This window comes from Stegodyphus dumicola, chromosome X2 (assembly GCF_044657685.1).
Source record: "Stegodyphus dumicola isolate Sdum_Otavi_A_Nest chromosome X2, ASM4465768v1".
Taxonomy (NCBI): Eukaryota; Metazoa; Arthropoda; class Arachnida; order Araneae; family Eresidae; genus Stegodyphus; species Stegodyphus dumicola.
This window is the reverse complement of record NC_140781.1, coordinates 56,102,349-56,122,810: the sequence shown is the minus strand read 5'-3', so window position 1 is coordinate 56,122,810 and position 20,462 is coordinate 56,102,349. Positions and strand designations below refer to the sequence as shown.

At 33.7% G+C, this 20,462-nt stretch overlaps 1 protein-coding gene and 1 non-coding gene across 2 annotated transcripts in view; both read right to left on the bottom strand.

The window, feature by feature from the left end:
* Nucleotides 1–5,810, bottom strand: part of LOC118182333 (uncharacterized) — a 129,093-nt gene extending 123,283 nt beyond the window's left edge. The window contains exon 1 of the mRNA XM_035351666.2: nt 4,240–5,810. Coding sequence (XP_035207557.1) covers nt 4,240–5,306 — 1,067 coding nt within the window. The 5' untranslated portion in view covers nt 5,307–5,810. The remainder of the gene's footprint in view (nt 1–4,239) is intronic.
* A 7,568-nt stretch (nt 5,811–13,378) lies between these two features.
* Nucleotides 13,379–13,452, bottom strand: TRNAP-AGG (transfer RNA proline (anticodon AGG)). The gene has a single exon. It is a non-coding gene; the product is annotated as a tRNA-Pro (tRNA).
* Between the last annotated feature and the right edge of the window lie 7,010 nt (nt 13,453–20,462).

Below are 20,462 nucleotides of genomic sequence, written 5' to 3'. Positions count from 1 at the left end.
TGGCATAAAGGCCACAGGGAATTAGGAAAAGTTTTGAGTCAGGGTAAGACGTAATAACTTCTACTAATTAGAGCATTCATAATCAACAACAATGGATTCATTCGGTTTTGACGAAATCATCCATTTACTCATAAAAGACTATTTAAAGAGAATAATTTTAGGTGTAAGTTTAATGTGAAATGCTACATATGCAAGGTTTAATGCTCTTTAAATGCAATTTCTCACAAATTTTGGTAGTTTTAACAAGGTTACATAATGGAGTAAACTAACCTCAAGTATTTACTGAAAATTTAATTTTAGAAGCTTACTACATTAATTTTATTACCATCCAAAAGCCTTCAAATAAGTAAAATAAGTATTAGCTATCGAAATTTATCTCATTGAATATAATTTAAATTTCGATAGTTTTGCAAAAATTTATTTTATCGTTTTAAAAAAAGGAGGGATAGTTTAAGAAAATAAGATTCCTTTGCCTATTCAAGGCCAAAAGCTGTCTTCCATCTTCTCCCATAAACACACACACACACACACACACACACACACACACATATATATATATATATATATATATTGTTAAAAGTCAATGCAACATTAATCTGGATTAAGCATATTCACTTCCTTTTCTGTGGAAAGGAAGATTTATAGCTCTATTCTTAAGTCAGAAATAAATATAAAGTTCTATAATAGTACCTACCATACCTGGGAAGAGTTTCGAAGTCTGCTTGTAAGATGTAAGAGTATAAAAATGTCACCATAGTTCCACAAAAATAAGGGAGGGGGGGGGTAAATGAAGTATATGTGTTAGTATCCAAAGTTTAAAGGATTCACTTGCAAGATGAGTATCCAGAACGTATTTCCGTTTGTGTCTGTATAGAAAAATCATGAAGTACAATAACAAATGGACATAAGAGTTATGCATATGTACCTAGTGTTTCTTACATTTTTACATTAGTGTTTCTTACATTTTTACTCTAACGGAACCCTTGAAATAATATACGTCTCTTCAAAAGGCCTGAAATGAATAGTTACACATAATCAATCAAAAATTTCGATATGATTAGGCTGCTCACGACTATTTCTTGCGGTACACTTTGGAGTTTCTGGCAGAGCACTGGGTTTCGAGGGATCCCGGTTTTGAAAGTCTGGACTAGATTAAGTGTGGTAATGTTCATTTTGATTGAAAAATCGTGTATGTTGGGAAAAAAAATGCGATCAAAAAATTGCGTACTCTTGCTACTAGATTTTGCTGGAACACTGAATTAGCCATTTTTCAATATCAAAACTATATGGTATTTTTATCAAAAGACTTTGTTAATCATGTTGTTAATTGCTGCTGTTGCATTTTTGACACCAACTGTACTTTGATCTATAGAAATTTTTTTTAGGAAAAGGAATAAACCGCACTTTTTTTAAGAAATACATTTAACAATGCTGTTTGTTAACTGTTTTAAAAAAACATAAAATTCTATGAAAATGATGACCATCTGAAATTTCATGTCTACTTTGCACTGCCGCAAAGTAGATTATAAGATTATCAAAGTACTTTCAATGTTTTCTCCTAGTCATCAAGTATTCGGATGTGGCGTTATAACACAAGAGATCTTAAAATTTCATCCAGTATTCCATATATATGTTATAGTAACTATGGTCAAAGTGATTTATCCGGTGATTGTGGATAATCGCCAGTTATTATGCATAATTACTAGTCATTTTGGTGAGTTTGACAAATTTAACTAAATTTCTGTCGTTTATATGGATTTTACATAATTCCTAAACGAAGTTGGAAAGGCTAATAAATGTGCCAGAATTTCTCCCTTTTATCGTAGTCTAGATATTATCTGGAAATATAATTAATTAATTACAGTTTCGGCAAATATGCCCAAACACAGGTACATCTTATTTATTCACAATGTGAGAAATAAATTTATCAGGCTCGCCAGAATGATTGGTGATTCCGCATAATATCTGGCGGATCATATACAACCACCGAATTAGTTACTTTGATCATAACCTGTATAGTAAACATAGAATTGCGGAGCTATTATTTTTCCGATGAATATTTAGTATGTCAGACTGATGACTTATGTTTAGAAAGTCTCGAAAAACTATTTTCCAAGCTAAACAGGTTGGTTAATTGATGAAAGATTCCACCAGTGCCCAAGTGGTTGAAACCGCTGAATACTGGAATTTAGATCCGCGTTCGATTCAAGCCAATGGACTGGTTGCATGTTTCGTGCATGCTTCGAGGTTTTTCGCAAGTGTAACGTGAATACGAGTCAGTTTTCTTTAGAAAGTTCCCCATAATGACATCTCGCCTCTTATTTTCCATTTTCAAAATAACCCAATATAATTTATTAAAGGGAAGGATACCTTCAGGAAGAACTTTCTAAGGGGGAAACTAGTACACTTTTACGTTCATTATACATGGGAAAAACCCGCAAGAGCTCCATGCAGCCAACTTGCCAGTTAAAGGTCTTATTCCTGCAGCCACTAATGAGCCACTGTAATTTATGGGCGCTAGATAAATTTAATTTAAGCTTTTCAATGAGTTGTCCATTTAACTCTGCTTGTCCTTCCCCACAGCTGAAGTATTTTTTAAACGCTTACATGGCCGCTATAAAGTCCATGCTAGCAGTTGTTCTATTATTGGTCATAATAAATATTATCAATGGTAATTTGACCTTAGTAGTTTGAAGTAATCACATTCTTAAGTAACACTATGTTTTATTGTATGATGCTTTGAACCAATTGATATTTTGAATTTCGCAATTATCAGTGTGACTTCACATTCAAAATTATGCTTTTGAGAACTTAATTGTCTCAATTAAGTACGGCCCACCAGCGGCCGAGCGGTAAAGTCGCTGAACACCGGTAGTTTGGTCCGAGGTTCAAATCCCGCGAACGGCTGGCTGCATGGGTGTTTTCGTGGTTTTCCTCATGTGTAACGTGCATACGAGTCAGTTCCCCTTAGAAAGCCCTCCACGAAGGCATCCCTCCCCTCAGGCAGATAGGCCTCGAGGCTTTGCTGTAATTAAATAACCTAACCTCAATTAAGTACAGCAAACGTAAAAATACAGTAAAAATGCAGATATAATAATTTACCTTTTATTTAAATTTTTCATTTGGTATTCAGATGTCTACATATGGAGCAAAACTTATACGCATTAGGAAAATTCGAAACTAATTATATATATATATATAATGTTGTATGATCTTAAATTCACTTAGTTCGAAAACAAGTTATTCTTATACTTACGCAATAGTCGCAAAGTAATATAATAATAATTTATTTACTAAAGAAATATTGATTATATTATCCCCTAATATTAATTTTAGTAGAAGTACCTAAAAAGAATGAACCCATAGGTAGGAAATTTAATTCCGAAAATTGTTTTAAAGTAACTTGAATGTAAACTGTTAAAAATGTTTTACGAGGACTTGAAGTAAATCATGAAGAACAAAATTTCAAACTTTGAAAAAGAAATTAAATTAAAAGCAAGTAATTATTGCTATTGATCGGAAATTAGTTGACTTTTCAAGGGGAACAAACCAACTCCCGTTCAATGAAAAATAATTAATAAATACGAAGGTGTGACGTAAAACTCAAGTAATAATGGTGATGCCAAAATTAAGTTAGGCACAAAAGTGAAGGTACTTGCTTCACTGAACTTTTGGCCTAACTTAGTAGTGATATATATACTCATCTCCTGTCATCTCCAAAATCAGTTAAAATTACCAGTCGCATTCGAAATTTTTAAGCATCAAAACCTCGCAATATTTTTAGTTATAATTCCTGTGCTTCGGAACATGAAAAGTATAACAAGATGAGATCTCTGATGTTCGAATATGATAGCTGACAGGTTACAATACCTTCTTATGCTCTATTCGTGCATGCTTTCCCTACAGTTAAAAATACCTACTTTGAATAAGCTAAAATACCTCCAGTTATTGCCAATAATATATTTAGTAACTCATGGAAAAGGTACAATTATTAAATTTGACAATATGATAATAAAACACCTCGTTCTTAAAACTGTTAATATACATTGCCTAAGCATTATGAAAATATTAAAAGGAAAGAAAAGGTTTTTAATTTAATACAATCTAATTCAGTATTATAATTATGGTTTTGCTGCTTAGCAAATGTTAAGGAAACACTTCTTATAAAACTCGCGTAAAATATAAGTTTAAAATTACAAATGATAAACTAGGAAAAATGAGAGAATGTTTTTCACTTACCAAGGGAATTTCTGTTCTTTTTTCTTCTTCGACTTGCTAGCGATCTTTGTGACATGACTGCAGCGTGGACAGGTTTTGGTGTTAGAATCTTGATTAGCAAGAATCAAAAGTTTGTGGAATTTCTCTTTATCAGCTATACTTAGACGAGCTGAAATTTCATCTCTGTGTACGTATGAGCTGCATGATGTGTTGCAGCATTCTATTTTGACTTGGCCATCATCTATCTTAGATGAAAAATAAGACTGCAAGCAACTGGAACACGCAGAAAAACCGCAACAAGCTCGGTGGTATAGCCATTGACTTTCGTAGCATATCCCACATTCATCAAATTGCCAATCCCCAACCGGATAATGAGGAGATGGCTCATTAGGGCTCATGTCTTCCGGCAATAATTCGAGTACATCTCGCAGACCACGTGGGTGATCCCAGTTGACCATATCATGGTTTTCTAAAAGTCTCTCCAAGACAAGTCTCATTTCCGCAAGTTCTCGGACAATGTCCTCGGATGAAGGGAAATCAGATGGAATAACGTGCCTTGACTCAAATCGTGTCATGGTTGTAGAAAAACAGCGTTCAAAAGAATAATCTTCAGTATCTTTTTCGTATGTATTTGCCATCGAAGATGTGCCAGCATCTCTGAATGTAGAGGAAGCCTTAGGCTTTTGTGTACTCATTTTAGCCCAATAAACCTCTTCCTCGGTACTATTTACACTCCAGGTGTCTTCAGTTTTTTCTTTCTGCACAAATTCTTCAGGATCTGATTGAGGATGGTATCTGCCAAGCTGAGGTGGTACTGGGCCAGCTGAAACTACAAAGCAGTCCAACAGAAAATGGACATGATCCAGAGGCACTGGGCCATCAAGAGGAATTAACCAGTTCTTCATATAGGTATACTTGAAATGATAAGGTTTGTGCCTTGTGTTACGAGTTCCTTTAATGTAAAATGTCTTCTCAGGGACAGGTAATTGTACTGGCCAGCTCTTAATGTAGTTAGCAGAAGATTCAGAATTAAGAATTTCCAAAGGTAATTTTTCATTCGCAGAATTCGTCAACTTAGAAACTTCCATTCTTTAAATCCGAGCTCCAACGAATGCTGTAAACATAGCAACGAAAAGTATTTCTAATGTAAACATACAATGAGTACACTTCAGTGATATTCACCTATAATAAATGCGTTTTGTGCAAATGCTGATGTTTTTTTAATCTGAATAAATCGCACTTCGTTTCTATTTCCGTGTGAAATCAGATCATGTTTGCTCTTGATATATACCGAGCGATCTGTACTCATATAGACGATATTTCCGGAAGCGAGGTTTAATTCGAAGAAAGTATTTTTTTTTTTTTTTTTTATTTTTTTTTATTTTAAATTACGCGAAGGAAGATTTGAGGGAATAAGCCGGAGGACACGGCAGTTCGGAGTTATCCGTGCATTCAAACGTCAGTCGGAAATGATTGTTAGGTAATAATATCAACAAAGAATTTCGTATTAATTCCGGTCTCTCAGCGCGACGTAAACATTGCACGATAGCCGTAGCTGTCAGAGAGCCATCGACTTATATTCCGAAACGGCTAGATCTCTGAACAGGTTTCCCTCTGTATTCCAAGGGTTACTGTCGAGAAGCGAAAGTCGCCAAGTGTTTGCCAGTTTGTCACTGAAATTGCGCCAAAGAAGATTTTTAAATGTGCATTGGTTTGAACAAAATACGTACATCGCAAAGAACAAGTGTAAGTTAGATAATTTTTTTGTTTGTATGTATGGATGGGTATTTGCATTTTCAGGGCTTAATTTCAAAACTCAGAAGTGCCGGAGCCCATGTTAAACCGTTAGGAATGATCCATAAAAACTAGTATAATAATAATTAAAACACTAAGTTACTAGATATTAAAATTAAATAACATACAAAATGCATCATTAATTTCTATTAAATAAATTATAAATATATAAATAATCAATTAAATAAGTAATAACTATATAATAAAAATTAAATCAGTCGTGAAACAAATGTGATATGAGATAATTAATACTACGATAGGTTACAAAAGTTAAAATATAAGTAGATACTTTAAATAATAAATTTCATTTCTTTTCGTAATTAACATTTATACTTTTAATTCAATTAATCAATACTGATCTTCATATCTGAATAAAAATATTTATCTTAAATAATTTTTCTATCGAAACGCAAAAAACTAATAGCTACATATTTAAGCAAATTTTTTAATTTTATCTGCTTTCATACCTGCTATATTTTGAACATTGAATTTTATTCAGAAAACTAATGGTGTGGTGTGTGTGTATTTAATTACGGCAAAGCACACTAGGGCTATCTGCCTAAGGGGAGGGATGCCTTCGTGGTTTTACTGACGTATGTGTGCGATTATGGCACAAAGCCTCGAGGGCTATCTGCCTAAGGGGAGAGATGCCTTCGTGGAGGACTTTCTAAGGGAACCTGGCTCGTATACACGTTACACATGGGGAAAACCACGAAAACACCCATGCAGCCAGCCCGTTCGCGGGAATCGAACCTCGGACCGAACTACCAGTGTTCAGCGAATGGACCGCTCGGCCGCTGGTGGGCCTTCAGAAAAACTATTTGGAAGCTTTCAGATATTGTATTACGCGCAAACGGGCGGTTTTTTTTTTTTGCGGGGGGGTCATTTACAGACACATACATGTTTCGAGAGCATTTGGGCTAAAGCCACATTCTGCTAAAATTTTTTATAAGAACAGCATATCTTTAGAATTTTCGATAGACAGTCTGGCGCGCTGGAGATCAAAATGTTTTATTCCCTACAGTGTTGCCACGGCTCACTTTGAATTCGCTGAGTTTTTTAATCATACATTCGTTTAAGTGCAACAAATTATGAAATAGACAATAAAACAAATTCGAAATTCGGACTCCCAAGTGCCCATGATCGGATGGAGGACTACGTTTTTCAAAATTTGATGATTCCAGGTACCGTTGTTTTTTCACACATTCATGTAGGTTCTTCATTATTTAGTTTCTTTAAATATAATACAGAGCGATAATATTTGGTGGCAACAATTTTAAAAGCGATACAGCCGCTTACATTGATTTCGAAGCAAAAAGCAGTTTCGAGACTTCACCCTTCTGGAACAAAATGTCCTTCTGGAATAATGCCATTTGGGGTAAAAAATACCGAAGATTAATCTATGTTCCTAAAATTTAAGCTTTTTTTTTTTTTTTTTTTTTTTTTTTTTCTTTCTTTTATTAAGAACTGTTGCTAAAAGATAAAATAACGCTTAAATATTCTATTATCTTATTTTTGCGCGAAATTCTCTTAAAAAACTCTTTAAAAATTATATTTCGATGACATTTAAACTGATATATTTAACATAAATACGCACTAAGCACATTTTTAATTTACCGTAAGACAAATTGTCTGAGGCTGATTTTTTTGCATAATTTAATAATAAGATCGTGTAACGTGCATAAAGATTCGTATATCTCCTCACTAGGATTAGCAAAAATATATCTCCGACAATTTGGAATTTAAAGTTTTGTCAACTTCAGTTTTATGATAACTGACTTAGTTCTTAATGTTACTTATGGTATTGAAATTCAATTTTTAACTTTGCTTAAAAGGTTTAAAATATGCAGAAATTTAAAAGATAATAACAAAGTTTATACAGAACGTGAGTTTTAATTTTAATGCACTGTACTAGCTTCTTACTTAAGCAAAAGTAATTAAGCTTCTAATCTTTTAATTATGAATACCAGAAAAACGATATATAAATATAACGTATATGGAAATAAATGTAATTACTTATGCCTACATGGGAAAAACATGGAAATTTTAAAAATATAAAAATTCGGGTTTTCTGATAAATTGATTCCCGGTTTGTCAAACTGAATTGCTAACAAGTTTTAAATTACTGAAGTCCAATTGCATCAATGAATTTGATTATTCAGTGTTTTCATTTGCTATTGTTTTTAAAGTTAAAAAAAAAAAAAAATCGAAAATATAACACTTGCATCATTTGTTAGGAAATATATCACACAGTAATACTTCTTCCAGAAAAGCAAAACGAATTTTGAATTTATAACATACCTTTATCGGAACAATTTTTTGTATTCCGCCAATTGATTTTAATTGATCTTTTTCAGCGCATAAATCAAAGGAAGTTTAATTATATAAATATGCGTAACTGTTTAAATAAATTGATATAAATGACATTTTCGAGCTTCATATTTTTTTAAGTACTAAAAAAAGTAAGAGAAATTATACTAATTAAAACGTAGAAATACAAAAGGTAATGAAAATGTATATTACATTATGTGAATATTAATGCTAATGTAGTGTATTTTTTCTCACACGTTCTAGAGTCTAAATCTTTTTGGGAGCATTCACAGTAGACCCTACGCAGAAGACTAAGTTGCTAATTCGCTAATTCTCGCTTTGTCTTTGAAGAACGCTTTACCCGTAGATTTAGAATTTTTTGAGAAATTGTGTTATAATTATTTATAACAAATTGTTGGAATTTATTTAAGCCATTTAACAGTTAATTTTATTGTAAAGCAATTTGCTTATTACTATCGCTTTCAACCCATGCTTTCTTGCCAGAATGCAAATGAGGTAACGGTCGTATATTCTAATAGGGTAGGAAAAAGTTAGTATTTAAGGGAAGGTTCTAGAAGGTGAATTTAAAGCGAGAGAGCGTGAGTATTCTGCCTGGCTAAAGGCCGCCTTGATATCTTTGATTAACTAGCGATTACATTTCTGTCGCGTTGAGTGCTTTTAGCCATTAAGCTTGTTTATGCCGACTTTCATGAGTCAGAGCCTACCTGCGCGTTAAGTGGCCTGTGAAAAGTCGTTAGGCTAGCTTAACTCTATTCTGTTTTAAGTTACTTATTACCTTTTGAGTTAAGCTTTTGTAAGCACGAGTCAGTGCCATCTGTGAATATTATTGAGTTACTAAAGGGTCCTTTACTCCTTTTTCCTGGACTTCGTGATACTTAAGACTTAGGATAATTCCTTACTATTGATCCAGTGTATTGGCGTCTAGTTAGCTTATGCAAGCAAAGAATACTAAATGTTACAGCATCTTTAGGTGACCATATTTTAAAACATTAAAGAATGGGTTTATTTTCGCGTCCATACAAAGATTTGCAGCAATAAAGAATGGTTTAGATATTACTATAAAGTACTGTGTCAAAAATAATTACGTATAATTTGAGTTTGATATAAAACGTCTTTGAAATTAATTTAGAGGTATATTGAATCTTTACTATAAGTAAATGATATTAAAAGAAGAGTGTACACGAATCTGTGATAACAATTATGGATGATAAAACTACATTTTGATATTTATCACTAAATGAATATCCTATTTCCAAAGTCTTTCCTTTTTTTTGGAGCTTTATTTGTATAATGTTCTTAAGATCTGTATTCACAATATATATCACGCATATACAATATTAAGAATTACTTATATTCCTCTGATGTGTGCATATGATCTTACGCTCAGCACATCTATCCAATAATGCGAAATTCCCGAGGTCGACTGCGTTTAAGAGAATGGTGAAATTTTCAAAAAGTAGTTTCTTTCAAACACCCCCAGAACTGACGCGGAATTTAAATGGTGGGCGTCATATTCCTCACCATATTTAGACTTGTCGACTACGAATTTTACCCCTTCTTCATCAGTCGACATTAGATTAAGTCTAGTGCAAGGAACTAAAGACATTCCTCCCATGAGTTTCATATTAGTCACCATATTTAGATTTGTCGATTTAAAATTTTCCTCTGTCTTCTTCAGTCGCCATTAGATAAAAAACAATGTAAGGAATTAAAGACATTCCTCCCACAGGCGTCATATTCATTACCATGTTTAGACTTGCCGACTAGGAATTTTCCGCCATCTTCCTCAGTCACCATTAGATTAAGAACAATGTAAGGAATTAAAGGCATTTCTCCCATGTTCTCTTGTAGTCCGCACATCGACATGGTAATAAGACGATTCTGGTTAATAACTGCAGGCAGTGATTAGTTTCACTTCTTATGATACGTAAGAATAGTTTCTTCACAATGTAAGTACATTTTTATTTTCCTATAATAGAAGCTTTAAGAACCCCGGCGAATGTGCTGGGTGCACGGGTTGTTTTTTTCATATGTTATATAAATACCAGGCAGTTTCGCTTAGAACCCCTCCGTCATGAAAGTATTTCTTCCTTTTGGTAGTATTCAAATGAATAAACAAACGAGTAAACAGAAATTTTAAGTCTTATAGCACACAATGCTGTTTACAATGCAGCAAAATCACTTTTATTAAGAATTCCTACGTTAAAAATTGTAACTGATATCTACTTACAGTGTAAACTAAATAATTCACACCGAAATCGTCAACTAAAATTATAGATTTACAGTGTATTCATTATCGTTTCTGAAAAAAAAAAATCTACTTTGGAAGCCTCCTAAATCTTTTCAGTGACCCAGTAATGAAACACACTTCCCAAAACAGAAATCTAGAGGTAAACCTGATTCTACTCTTCGAACTTCCAACCTATAGTATCCCAGAGAGGCGGGGGGGGGGGGGGGAACGACCTCCGCAACTCTTCCACTTCTGTTAAGCTTGCAGCTCTGCAAAGCATTATTCCAATAAGCGTGCATAATTTCCATGAATGAATGAGTTTACAAGAATACCATTCCAAGGTTTGGAGTTATATTTCGCATATTAACTGAGGAGGCACAACTGAAGGGAAAATATTAAATGAATCCAGTTTTCTGAGACATGAAAATATACAAAATGTCAGAACATGAATTCAAAACACGTATCAACGAACCTATATCAACGACATGTTCTTCTCTATTCTGAACGACTGCAACTGTACATTTTATGTCAATTAACCCATTTATTATGATTTGAATCCATACAGTAGCTCCTCCTTTTTGTTAGCTCTCATTGAGATGCAAATGAGTTGAAACTATATAAGGCGGAATTCTTGAAAATATTAGTTATATAGCTCTGGCAACGGCGCTCTGAGCTGAACTTTTCTCTGGCCCTGCTTTGTTACTTTAGTGTCCCGGTATCAGCCTTTTTGCTAGCCGAAATTTAATCGAGCGCTTTAGATTTAGAGAAAACGCTGAATTAGGTTAGATATATTGTAATTTCCGACTAAGAATCCATATAAGTATGTGAATTCAAGTTTCTGCTATCTACTACCCGCGAGTTTTAATTTTTATGCAGAAGTAGTGCAGTTGTTGAGTTTTATATAAAAAGTTATTTAAAACTTCCTTAGGACTCTGTCGTACTTTAGCAGATTGAGAGATAACTCACTTGTGAATCTAAATAGAACTTTAGGTTAGATTTACACAGGACAGTACCCTACACAATCACCGCAATTTACAAATAGTGATATTTCCTTACATTAAATATATTTAACTGCAAAAGTTACAAGGATTATACTAACAAATATTAAACTAATACAAACTGCATTGGACGATTACTATGTTTTTTCCAGCTATGCAACTTGATGCAGTTACGTAGTTAAAATGTATAAGCTGAGAGGTTAATAACTGCGTTATATATAATCCTTTCTTTTTCGTTTTTGTAATTCTGATTAACAAGTTTAGCCGAACGTTTCCCTTTTAAAATCTGCAATATTTTTTGGGCATCTTTGATCTGAAAATTCATAAGTAGCAGGTCAGTTGATGTAAACTTAGCCTTTTTTTTTGGGGGGGGAGGGGGGACTTTATTCTCTCGTCACGACTTAACCTACAAGTTTCGCTTTTCTCTCTCTCTGTCTCTCTTTTTTTTGGGGGGGGGGCAAGTGCACAATACGAAGTCCTTCGAATCTTTTGCCATTCAGCAAAATTTAAGATATTTATCTTTAAAATTTAATGTGCATGTTATTGATTTACAAACCAAGATATTTAAAAGCTAGATATGCAGTTTCTTTTTTTAACTTTTTAATGTGATCGATTTAAATAGAAATGCATTTAATTCATTGCGTACCTTATCAAAAACATTAAATATTTTTCTAGAAGTATGCGTAATTTTTTTTTTCTTTTCAGATATACAGATGATATATAACGCTCCTATGTTAGTCTAAATGTATATTCGTGTAGTATCCTGTAAGTGTTTCGCTGTTGCACCTGGGTCATCTCTATTGATTATCTCTACTGATAAACCACATTAAACTTTACAACAGCCCTTTTAGGTGGCCCGTTAATACTTGAATTCTTACAGACATTATTATTATTATTATTATTATTATTATTATTATTTAGGTTTTCGGTATTAGATTGGAGTGCATGTGGTAGCGGAAAGTCATCGAAAGAAATAATTAGGTAATCGCGCGTACAAAATATCAACAGCCAAAAACTGGATGGAAATGAAATCATTCAAAGAAAGAAAACGCGATGTGTCAGATCAATGAGTTGGTGATGTCTCAGAACATGATTCATCAATGGATCATCATGAATGGAATGAAATGACAGCATTAAAGCTAGAACGCATGAATCAAAACTTTGGTGAACAAAGAGTCTCGTTTTCTGCTTTGGAATACTCCAAAATCAGTCATTCAGTCCATTACAAAACATTATTTACAAATGAATAATATTTTTGTTAAATGGATACCGCATGATTTACATTTCGTTAACTGTAAAATCTTCTAAGTACAATGTAAAATAAATTTAATACCGTAATCTAAACATTCTCATTCCCTCAAAAAACCAAATAGATATATTGTAATTATTTATCATATGATACTTTGTATAAATTTGATGCGTTTATTGAAAGTTAAGCGATAATAACGAAGCAAAAATTTACAAAATATGTGCTATTGATTTTTCTATTTCATTTAATTAAATATGTTCTTGATTTAGTATGTTTTGTAGAGACATTAGGTTATTTTTAGAAAGCAGGAAAGATGAAAAATTAGCAACCGCCTTTCCCGGGAATCGAACCGAGGACCTCTCAATCACGCGCTGAGCGTGCAGACCACTACATCACATACCTTATATACTCCCCCTTTTAAAGGGCGACTGGTTTTAAGGGGATCCAATCGCCAAATCCTGGGTGAGAAGAATCATCATCCAACACCCTTTTAGTTCGGGCGCCACTGTAGAGACATTAGGTATTTTTTGGAAGCAGGCAAGATGAACAATGAGCAGTCGCCTTCCCCGGGAATCGAACCACGGACCTCTGGAATCCTGGCCCAGCGTGCAGAACCACTACACCACGAAGGCACGCTAGGAAGGCGGGAGAATTACCTTATGGCTTAATTGATCAAAAGTAAAGCACGTATGGATGATCTGCCTAGATCAGAATACCTTTGCGGAAGATTTTCTGAGAGAAACTGGTTCATATTTACGTTATATATGAATTTAATTTATTTATTAAATTATGGAAAAGCCCGCTAGGGCTATCTGCGTGATGGGAGACATGCCTTTGTAGTGGACTTTCTGAGGAAACCTCTTTTGCGTTCATATTATACGTGGAGAAAACCAAGAAATCTCTCATGTAGACAAATCGTTCGCGGAATTTGAACACAAACCGAACTACCAGGGTTCAGTGGTTTTACCCAATCGGCCGATGCAGACAAATGTAACAAAATTAAGAAGGACAAATAAGTATTTTGATCCAATTACTTCCTAAGAACCTCAATTATTACCCAGTATTAACGACTTTCTTTTCAATTTATTTCGTATTTCAAGGAATACATTTTAATAAAAATTGTTAATAAATAAAAACGTTTAGTTTTATAACAGTTATTCTTTCAAAACTATGTGTGTTTAATATTTCTGGTATTACCAATATTCACTGGCAATGGGATATTTTTCTGGTGTTACCGGTATTGCCGGAAGTCGGTGTTTTTGCTATCTTTAATATCGGTTAGCTTAGAATTAGCAAGAAGGGGTTGTCTCAAATCTTCCAAAAAAATTTGAAAATGTTAAACCGTCTTTTTAATTTCTTTGACAATTCATTTTAAAGTCTCACTCTAAACAATACAACAGTTCTTTAAACAGAAATCATGTATCATCTGATATGTACTCTTCATTCTTTACAGGAAATAAAACTGAGGTGCGGATTCGCTTAAGCAATCCAGCAATAATTCCATCCAATCCAGGAATAGCAGTAAGTAAAAACAGCTGTGCAGTTCTGAGGAATTTTAAATGTGGATATTACTGGATGAAACCTCGAAAAATATATCTCGTTCGACGACAAGCTTCATAAAGAAAACAGCGTTATATTTCATTTTCAGACAACCTTATTCAACCTACCTTAATCTACTGATGCAATTCCAGTGGCATGCATTAGGTCGTTTAATGCTGAAATAAACTCTAGATGAGTGCCATGTTATTCCAATTCATGTCAATTTACGGACTTTGGAAAGCCTATTATGGCGAAGTTGTACAGGTCTCAGCTTAATGGGATTTGTTAGAGTGGAAATTGATGTAAAAGCTAGAGTACAGAACCAATGATATGCGATACAGCATTTCTTAGGCATGTTTAGTCTTTGCAGCTCATTAAACATAAATCAATGTCAATAAGTGAGTTCTAATCATAAATTTTAATTCTAGAATACAGGACATGCAGTTCTGTAAAATCTCAGACCTTTGAGAATAAATTAATGTCATTAATTCTCTAATAATTCAATTGAAATTTTTATAAAATAAAACGTTTTTCATGTTTTGCCCCGAATTGATGAAAACCACGCAACAAAAAATATGCATCATTAGAAAACTGGTTTCTGAAAGGCTATAACGTAAACAAATTAATTCATAATTAAAGAACTTTGTTGCTTATAGAATTGATACTATGCTGTGACAATATGTCAAGCAAACTGAGAGGCGCAATCCAGACCAAGAGGATGGTAACGAAAAATAAAACAAGGAAATCAGACATTCACCGACACAGCACCGATAATGTATATATAAAAAATGCGATGCTTTTTCAGTTGTCATAAATAGTGTAAAATGTATTTTCTCCCTTTTTTTTCCGCATGCCTTCGCGGTGTAATTGGAAGCATGCTCGACGCATGTTTTCTTGCTTCAAAATAATCTAACGACTCTGCGAATATTAATAAAGTTTTTGTGCTTAAAATATGGTATTTTAAACCGGTGTTTCTTGAAGTATTTCATTGTTGAATGTTATCAATTATAATTTATTAAATGAATTTCTAACCTTTCGTGGATAATTTGGTTCCCCTTCTCGTAATTTATCTGAGATTAAATGCCTCATTTTCCTAGCTCTGGATTCTATTATAAGTGATTTGTACTATTTTTGGCAATGTTTATTACGCGACTCTACGGCAGTTTCTTCATAATGCCTTTTCTCGGTAGTGGCTCTCATAATATACAAGCATAAATTTATAATTTTTGCTTATATTTCATAAACGGGTAAGTATTTAAATTCTTTACGCTCCTTTATTTCCTCTAAAAGGATACAGAAATTACATAACACAACACTAATAATGTTTTATGGCACAAAGCGGGATTAGCTCAAGCCGGTCTCGGAATCGAAAAGGATTGAGCAAGAGAAAAATGAAAAATAAATACATGTCCAGTACTTGAAAAGAGGATTATTCACTTTAAACATTATAAGTTCTGTTTTTAGATTTATGGGAATTCTTTCACGGTTTTTTAAATCTTGAGCACGTAAACGTATTTCCCTTCTATCACAATTTCTTTTTTGGCAAAAATTAAAATATAAACTTTTCATCAAGTTCTTTTTATCTTAATAATCGTCATCTCTTCCTCATTAACCGACTGTCTTTCAGCAGTTAGATAATGCACGAGGAAGGAAGGGTCTTTGTAATTTTCTTGTTTCGCGTGCTGAAGTTAATTATCAAACAACTATAGTAAGTATCTTCTGCCTTTTGAGTTTTCCAGCTTGCTGCTTAACATAAGTAAATCTTTCATTTTATGTTATTATTAAGCAAAGCGGTCCTCGGTAAATTATAAAACAAATATCTTTCACAATAACTTTTATCTTCGACTATGGCTTTTCTAATTCTCTTACTTTATTCTCACAAATAAAAATTGGTTAATCATTCTTTAATGAATACCACCAAAATCAACTATTCACTTACATATATATAATCTAACAGAAGATTAAATATATGCAAACAAAAGTATATATAACTGCAAAAGAATACTCATACTCTCTAAGTAGTGACTCATTCACAAACTAGACAACTGTCATCTTTCATAATCACTATATAACTACATGTACTCATAATCAATAATCACTATATTACTATATATCCTTGATCACTACATTACTAAATGTCTTATAAGATATTTCTACCATTTTCCTAGCGTGCCTTCGTGGTGTTACGGTAGCACGCTGGGCTGGTATTCCAGAGGTCCGTGGTTCGATTCCCGGGGAAGGCGGTTGCATATTTTTAATCTTTTCTGCTTCCAATTAACCTAATGACGCTACAGTCTTTAATCATTATATCACTTCTTTCATCACTGTATGTACATCGTGTTCTCAAAAGTTCTTTCTCAACGTTTTTTTCCTAACTATTGGTCAGAAACATATACTTCCAGTTGTAAAAATGCTTTAAATGATGCAAAGATTCATCCGAGATTCTGTACGAGTCTTTCGTGTTTAGATGATGCCATCTAACTATGAAAGTACAAGAATATTCTTTAAGAAGTTTCTAAAAGCTGTAGATTATTCGTAAGTTTGGCTTCATGAAAAAGATCCTCAGTCCTGGGCAAAGGCTATCCACTAGTCTCTGTGATGGAGTTTAGTTTCCGGTAATCTACGCGAAGTCATACTTGTCCGTTGTTGTTGTGACTTATCTCACTTGTCTGGCAGTAACATCAGAACACGCCCACGAAATTCATCATGGAAAGGGGTGCAAGATTGCTCCTGTCGTTGGCAAGAGTCTTGAGCGCCATACAGGTGATTTTTCTTAATTCTGCCCCCAGTTTTGAAGGAGAGCACCCGTGGGCGGATGGGTCCGAAGGTCTCCCATCTCTTTTCCCCTACCACACGACCTCTCGAGAGGACTTTCGGCTCTCCGCATATTAGAATGCCCCGATGCCGCACAGACACTATACATTTACAAATATCCATACCTTCTCCGTCCTTCGAACCCGGGTTCTTGGGTACGGCGTCAGCATCGCTAACCACGTGGTCGTGCTGTCCCGGTTGGGCAGCACTTGTCCTTGGTTTAGCCTTGGTTTAGGTACTAATACTACCGGTGAAGAGTAAGGAGATCCGCATTTTTCTTTTGTTCCATTTGCTAGCAACTCATCTATTTCTATAATATTTCTTCGCTTAAAGCAACGCAGCATCAAATGTATGGCTTTTATAGTTATGTGTGCAGTTTCATTTATAACAAGTGTTCGCCATACATTATTATCTTAATTTTTGGTTCTAACATGTCTTCTCAGTTTATTTATAACAAGAACGTATATTAGAAAAATCAAACTCGATTTATTGTAATGTAATTTATTTGCTATCCGACCCTTCAATGCAAATTGAATATGACGTCAAAAATCGCAGATTTTGAAATGAAACATCTCGGTCAATTTTTTTTGTACGGGAGTCAAACTCTTGTGTTTTATTTTTTATAACAAGTATAAAATTTTTCGAAGTAGAAATATAGGGGGGGCCGAAGGAACGTATAAAAAGTTAGATTTCGTAATATAATATTTATAAAATTGATGTCTTTAAATTTAAAAATGTCAAAGATGAATCGTCATTGAAAACCTTTTTCATAATTGACAATCTATGTCTACGACCAACGGATGCGAAAAAGGCAGGGTAAAGACTTTTGTGAACACGGTGTATATTTCATCTTCTCTAATCACTTCCTAAATCCTCACTCATCTTATACTCTGCACATATAGCATCTTGAAACGTAAAAGAGAAGCATCATTTAGACAGAAGAAAGTGCATAATAATGGAACAAAAGAAGTCAAAATGAAATTAGAATTTCTTTTAAAGTTATTAATAAATTGGTCTTTACGATTTCCTTTAGTTGGAAACGAGATAAGAAATAAAATATAATAAGGAGCATAAATTTAATAATTTAACAGCCCACACCGAATAAATAGCTTCCAAATGTTTTCTTTAATCTCTAATATTCACCTACACAAGGATTCAACTATGTATTTAAGCATGAATCTTCATACCAGTTATTCAAAATAATACTGCAAGACATAAATTATCCGACCTCTTTAAAGCTTCTTTGGGCAGATTTAAAAAATTTCTAAGAAGTTTGGATGGATGTCTGGAAGTCCGGAAGAAGGGCCGTGAGCAAAATTCTTTGAAGTTTTCCGTTCGCTTTTTTTCTAGAATTCGGCAATTTATTTTCTTGAATCTCTTCAGACTTTTCATAACATCTTCTCCTATATTTACTTTTCCTACCCTCCTTTGGCCTTGTTTTATTCGAGGCTTGTTCCTTTTATTCAGTCTACTTCAGACATTGCGCCTGGTTAAAATAAAATCCCTTTTTTAAGTACGTTATTATTAAATATGGTATCTGAATTGTGGTTACAGTTTAGGATAATTTAAAAATTATAAATTGTTTAAAACATTTGAAAGAGCAGGTGCATTAGCTGCGGGTACATACGTGAGAAAATCAATAATTACGGATACTTGTTTTGGGTATTGCACTTTATTACCTTTTTTTCTTTAGCTAAAAATTATCATTCACTGTCGAAATTAAGCACTTCATGCTTGAAAATACATTCGTGTCTAATTCCATAATGCAGTGTTCAAGAACCAGTGGTTTATTTGAAATACTCGTTTTCCTAAATATGCAAATCGATTGTCGAACCCATCTTGTTCCAGTGAGATCGGATAATCTAAGTGTACTGTATTTAGTCATAATTTGTTGATCAAAGAACCTGCATTCTTCTTGTTCCCATGTGCATTGCTGTTGGTTAATAACATCAGTATGTAAAAAGTTCAAGGTTAGCTAGCTGCCTGAATAATTTTCAATTAGATTTTTAGTCTACAGGAAAAAGTTTCCATTGCAAGCTGTTCTCAGTGTATCACTCAGCCGGTACGTATACTAAAGATAACTTTATTTTCCTTTTTAGGGCTAATTATTCTGACGATAAATTAGCCCCTTTTAATGGGCAGAAATATTTGAGATAGATTTTAACAATCATGAATTTTGCTGATCACTACCTCGTTCAGTTAATTAGCGGAACGGAGCTATTAACTAAAATAGTTTTGATTTTTTTTTCGCTTATCTTTGCTGTCTTGTCAGATCTTGTTGCATTGTTTAAAAAAAATCGTTCAAAGGTAATTCTCTGCTTTCTGAACGTAATTTACTACGGAAGAGTTGTTGCTATTGATATAGGCTTCTTTTCTTTCGTTATTGATCAAACTATTAAAGTGCTTTTCTTTAACAGACGACTTGGTTAAAGGAAAGCACTTTAAGAGTTAGTTAAAATGTTAAAATAATTACAAAAGAATTGTCTGCTTTCTTACCATCTGCCTTCGTAGAGGAATTCTGGCTACTGAGAGCCCCGGAGTTCGAATCCCAGCGAGAGCATTGCTGACATTTTCTTTTTTGCTGCTTCGAAATAAACCTAATAACATTACAAGTGACGCCCGAACTAAAGTGTGATGAATGATAATTCGTTACCATCGGGATTTGACTACTTTCTGTTCTTTCCAGTCGCCCTTTAAATGGGGAGAGTGTAAAGAATTTACCGCTTGCCTTTGTGCTGTAATTGGAAACGTGCCCGGCTGGTAATCTGGAGGTCTAGAGTTCAAATCCCAGTGAGGGCATTGCTGATATTTTATGTTTCCTGCTCCAAAATAAGCCGAATAATTCTACAAACTTAGTATCTATTCTCTTCCTCATTAATTCCAAAATAGTATGTCTCCTTAACAAAATTATCCTTTTAAATTAAAATTCATCGTTCAACTCACGAAAACCTTTCTTCAAATTTGAATATTTGGGAAATGAAGAGTTTTCCTGTCCAGGAATTAATTCAACATTAAGCAAACTAAGAAAATCTAAAAATTTACATTAAAGAACATAAAGTCGTGTACCTGAAAAAGCGAAATTAACAAATCTTTCATCTCATATTTTTAGAAATTCATTTAATTTTTGCTTATAACATATTACTCTCTCTCCCAGATGAAAAATAATTTATTTAGAAGTTGAATTTCTAAGTACGGTTTTATCAATTATATGGCTCTTTTAAGTGACTCTAATTCCAATTCCATTTATCCGCCTGATCTTTGAGTTCGTTATTGTTGCGATAACTAATTT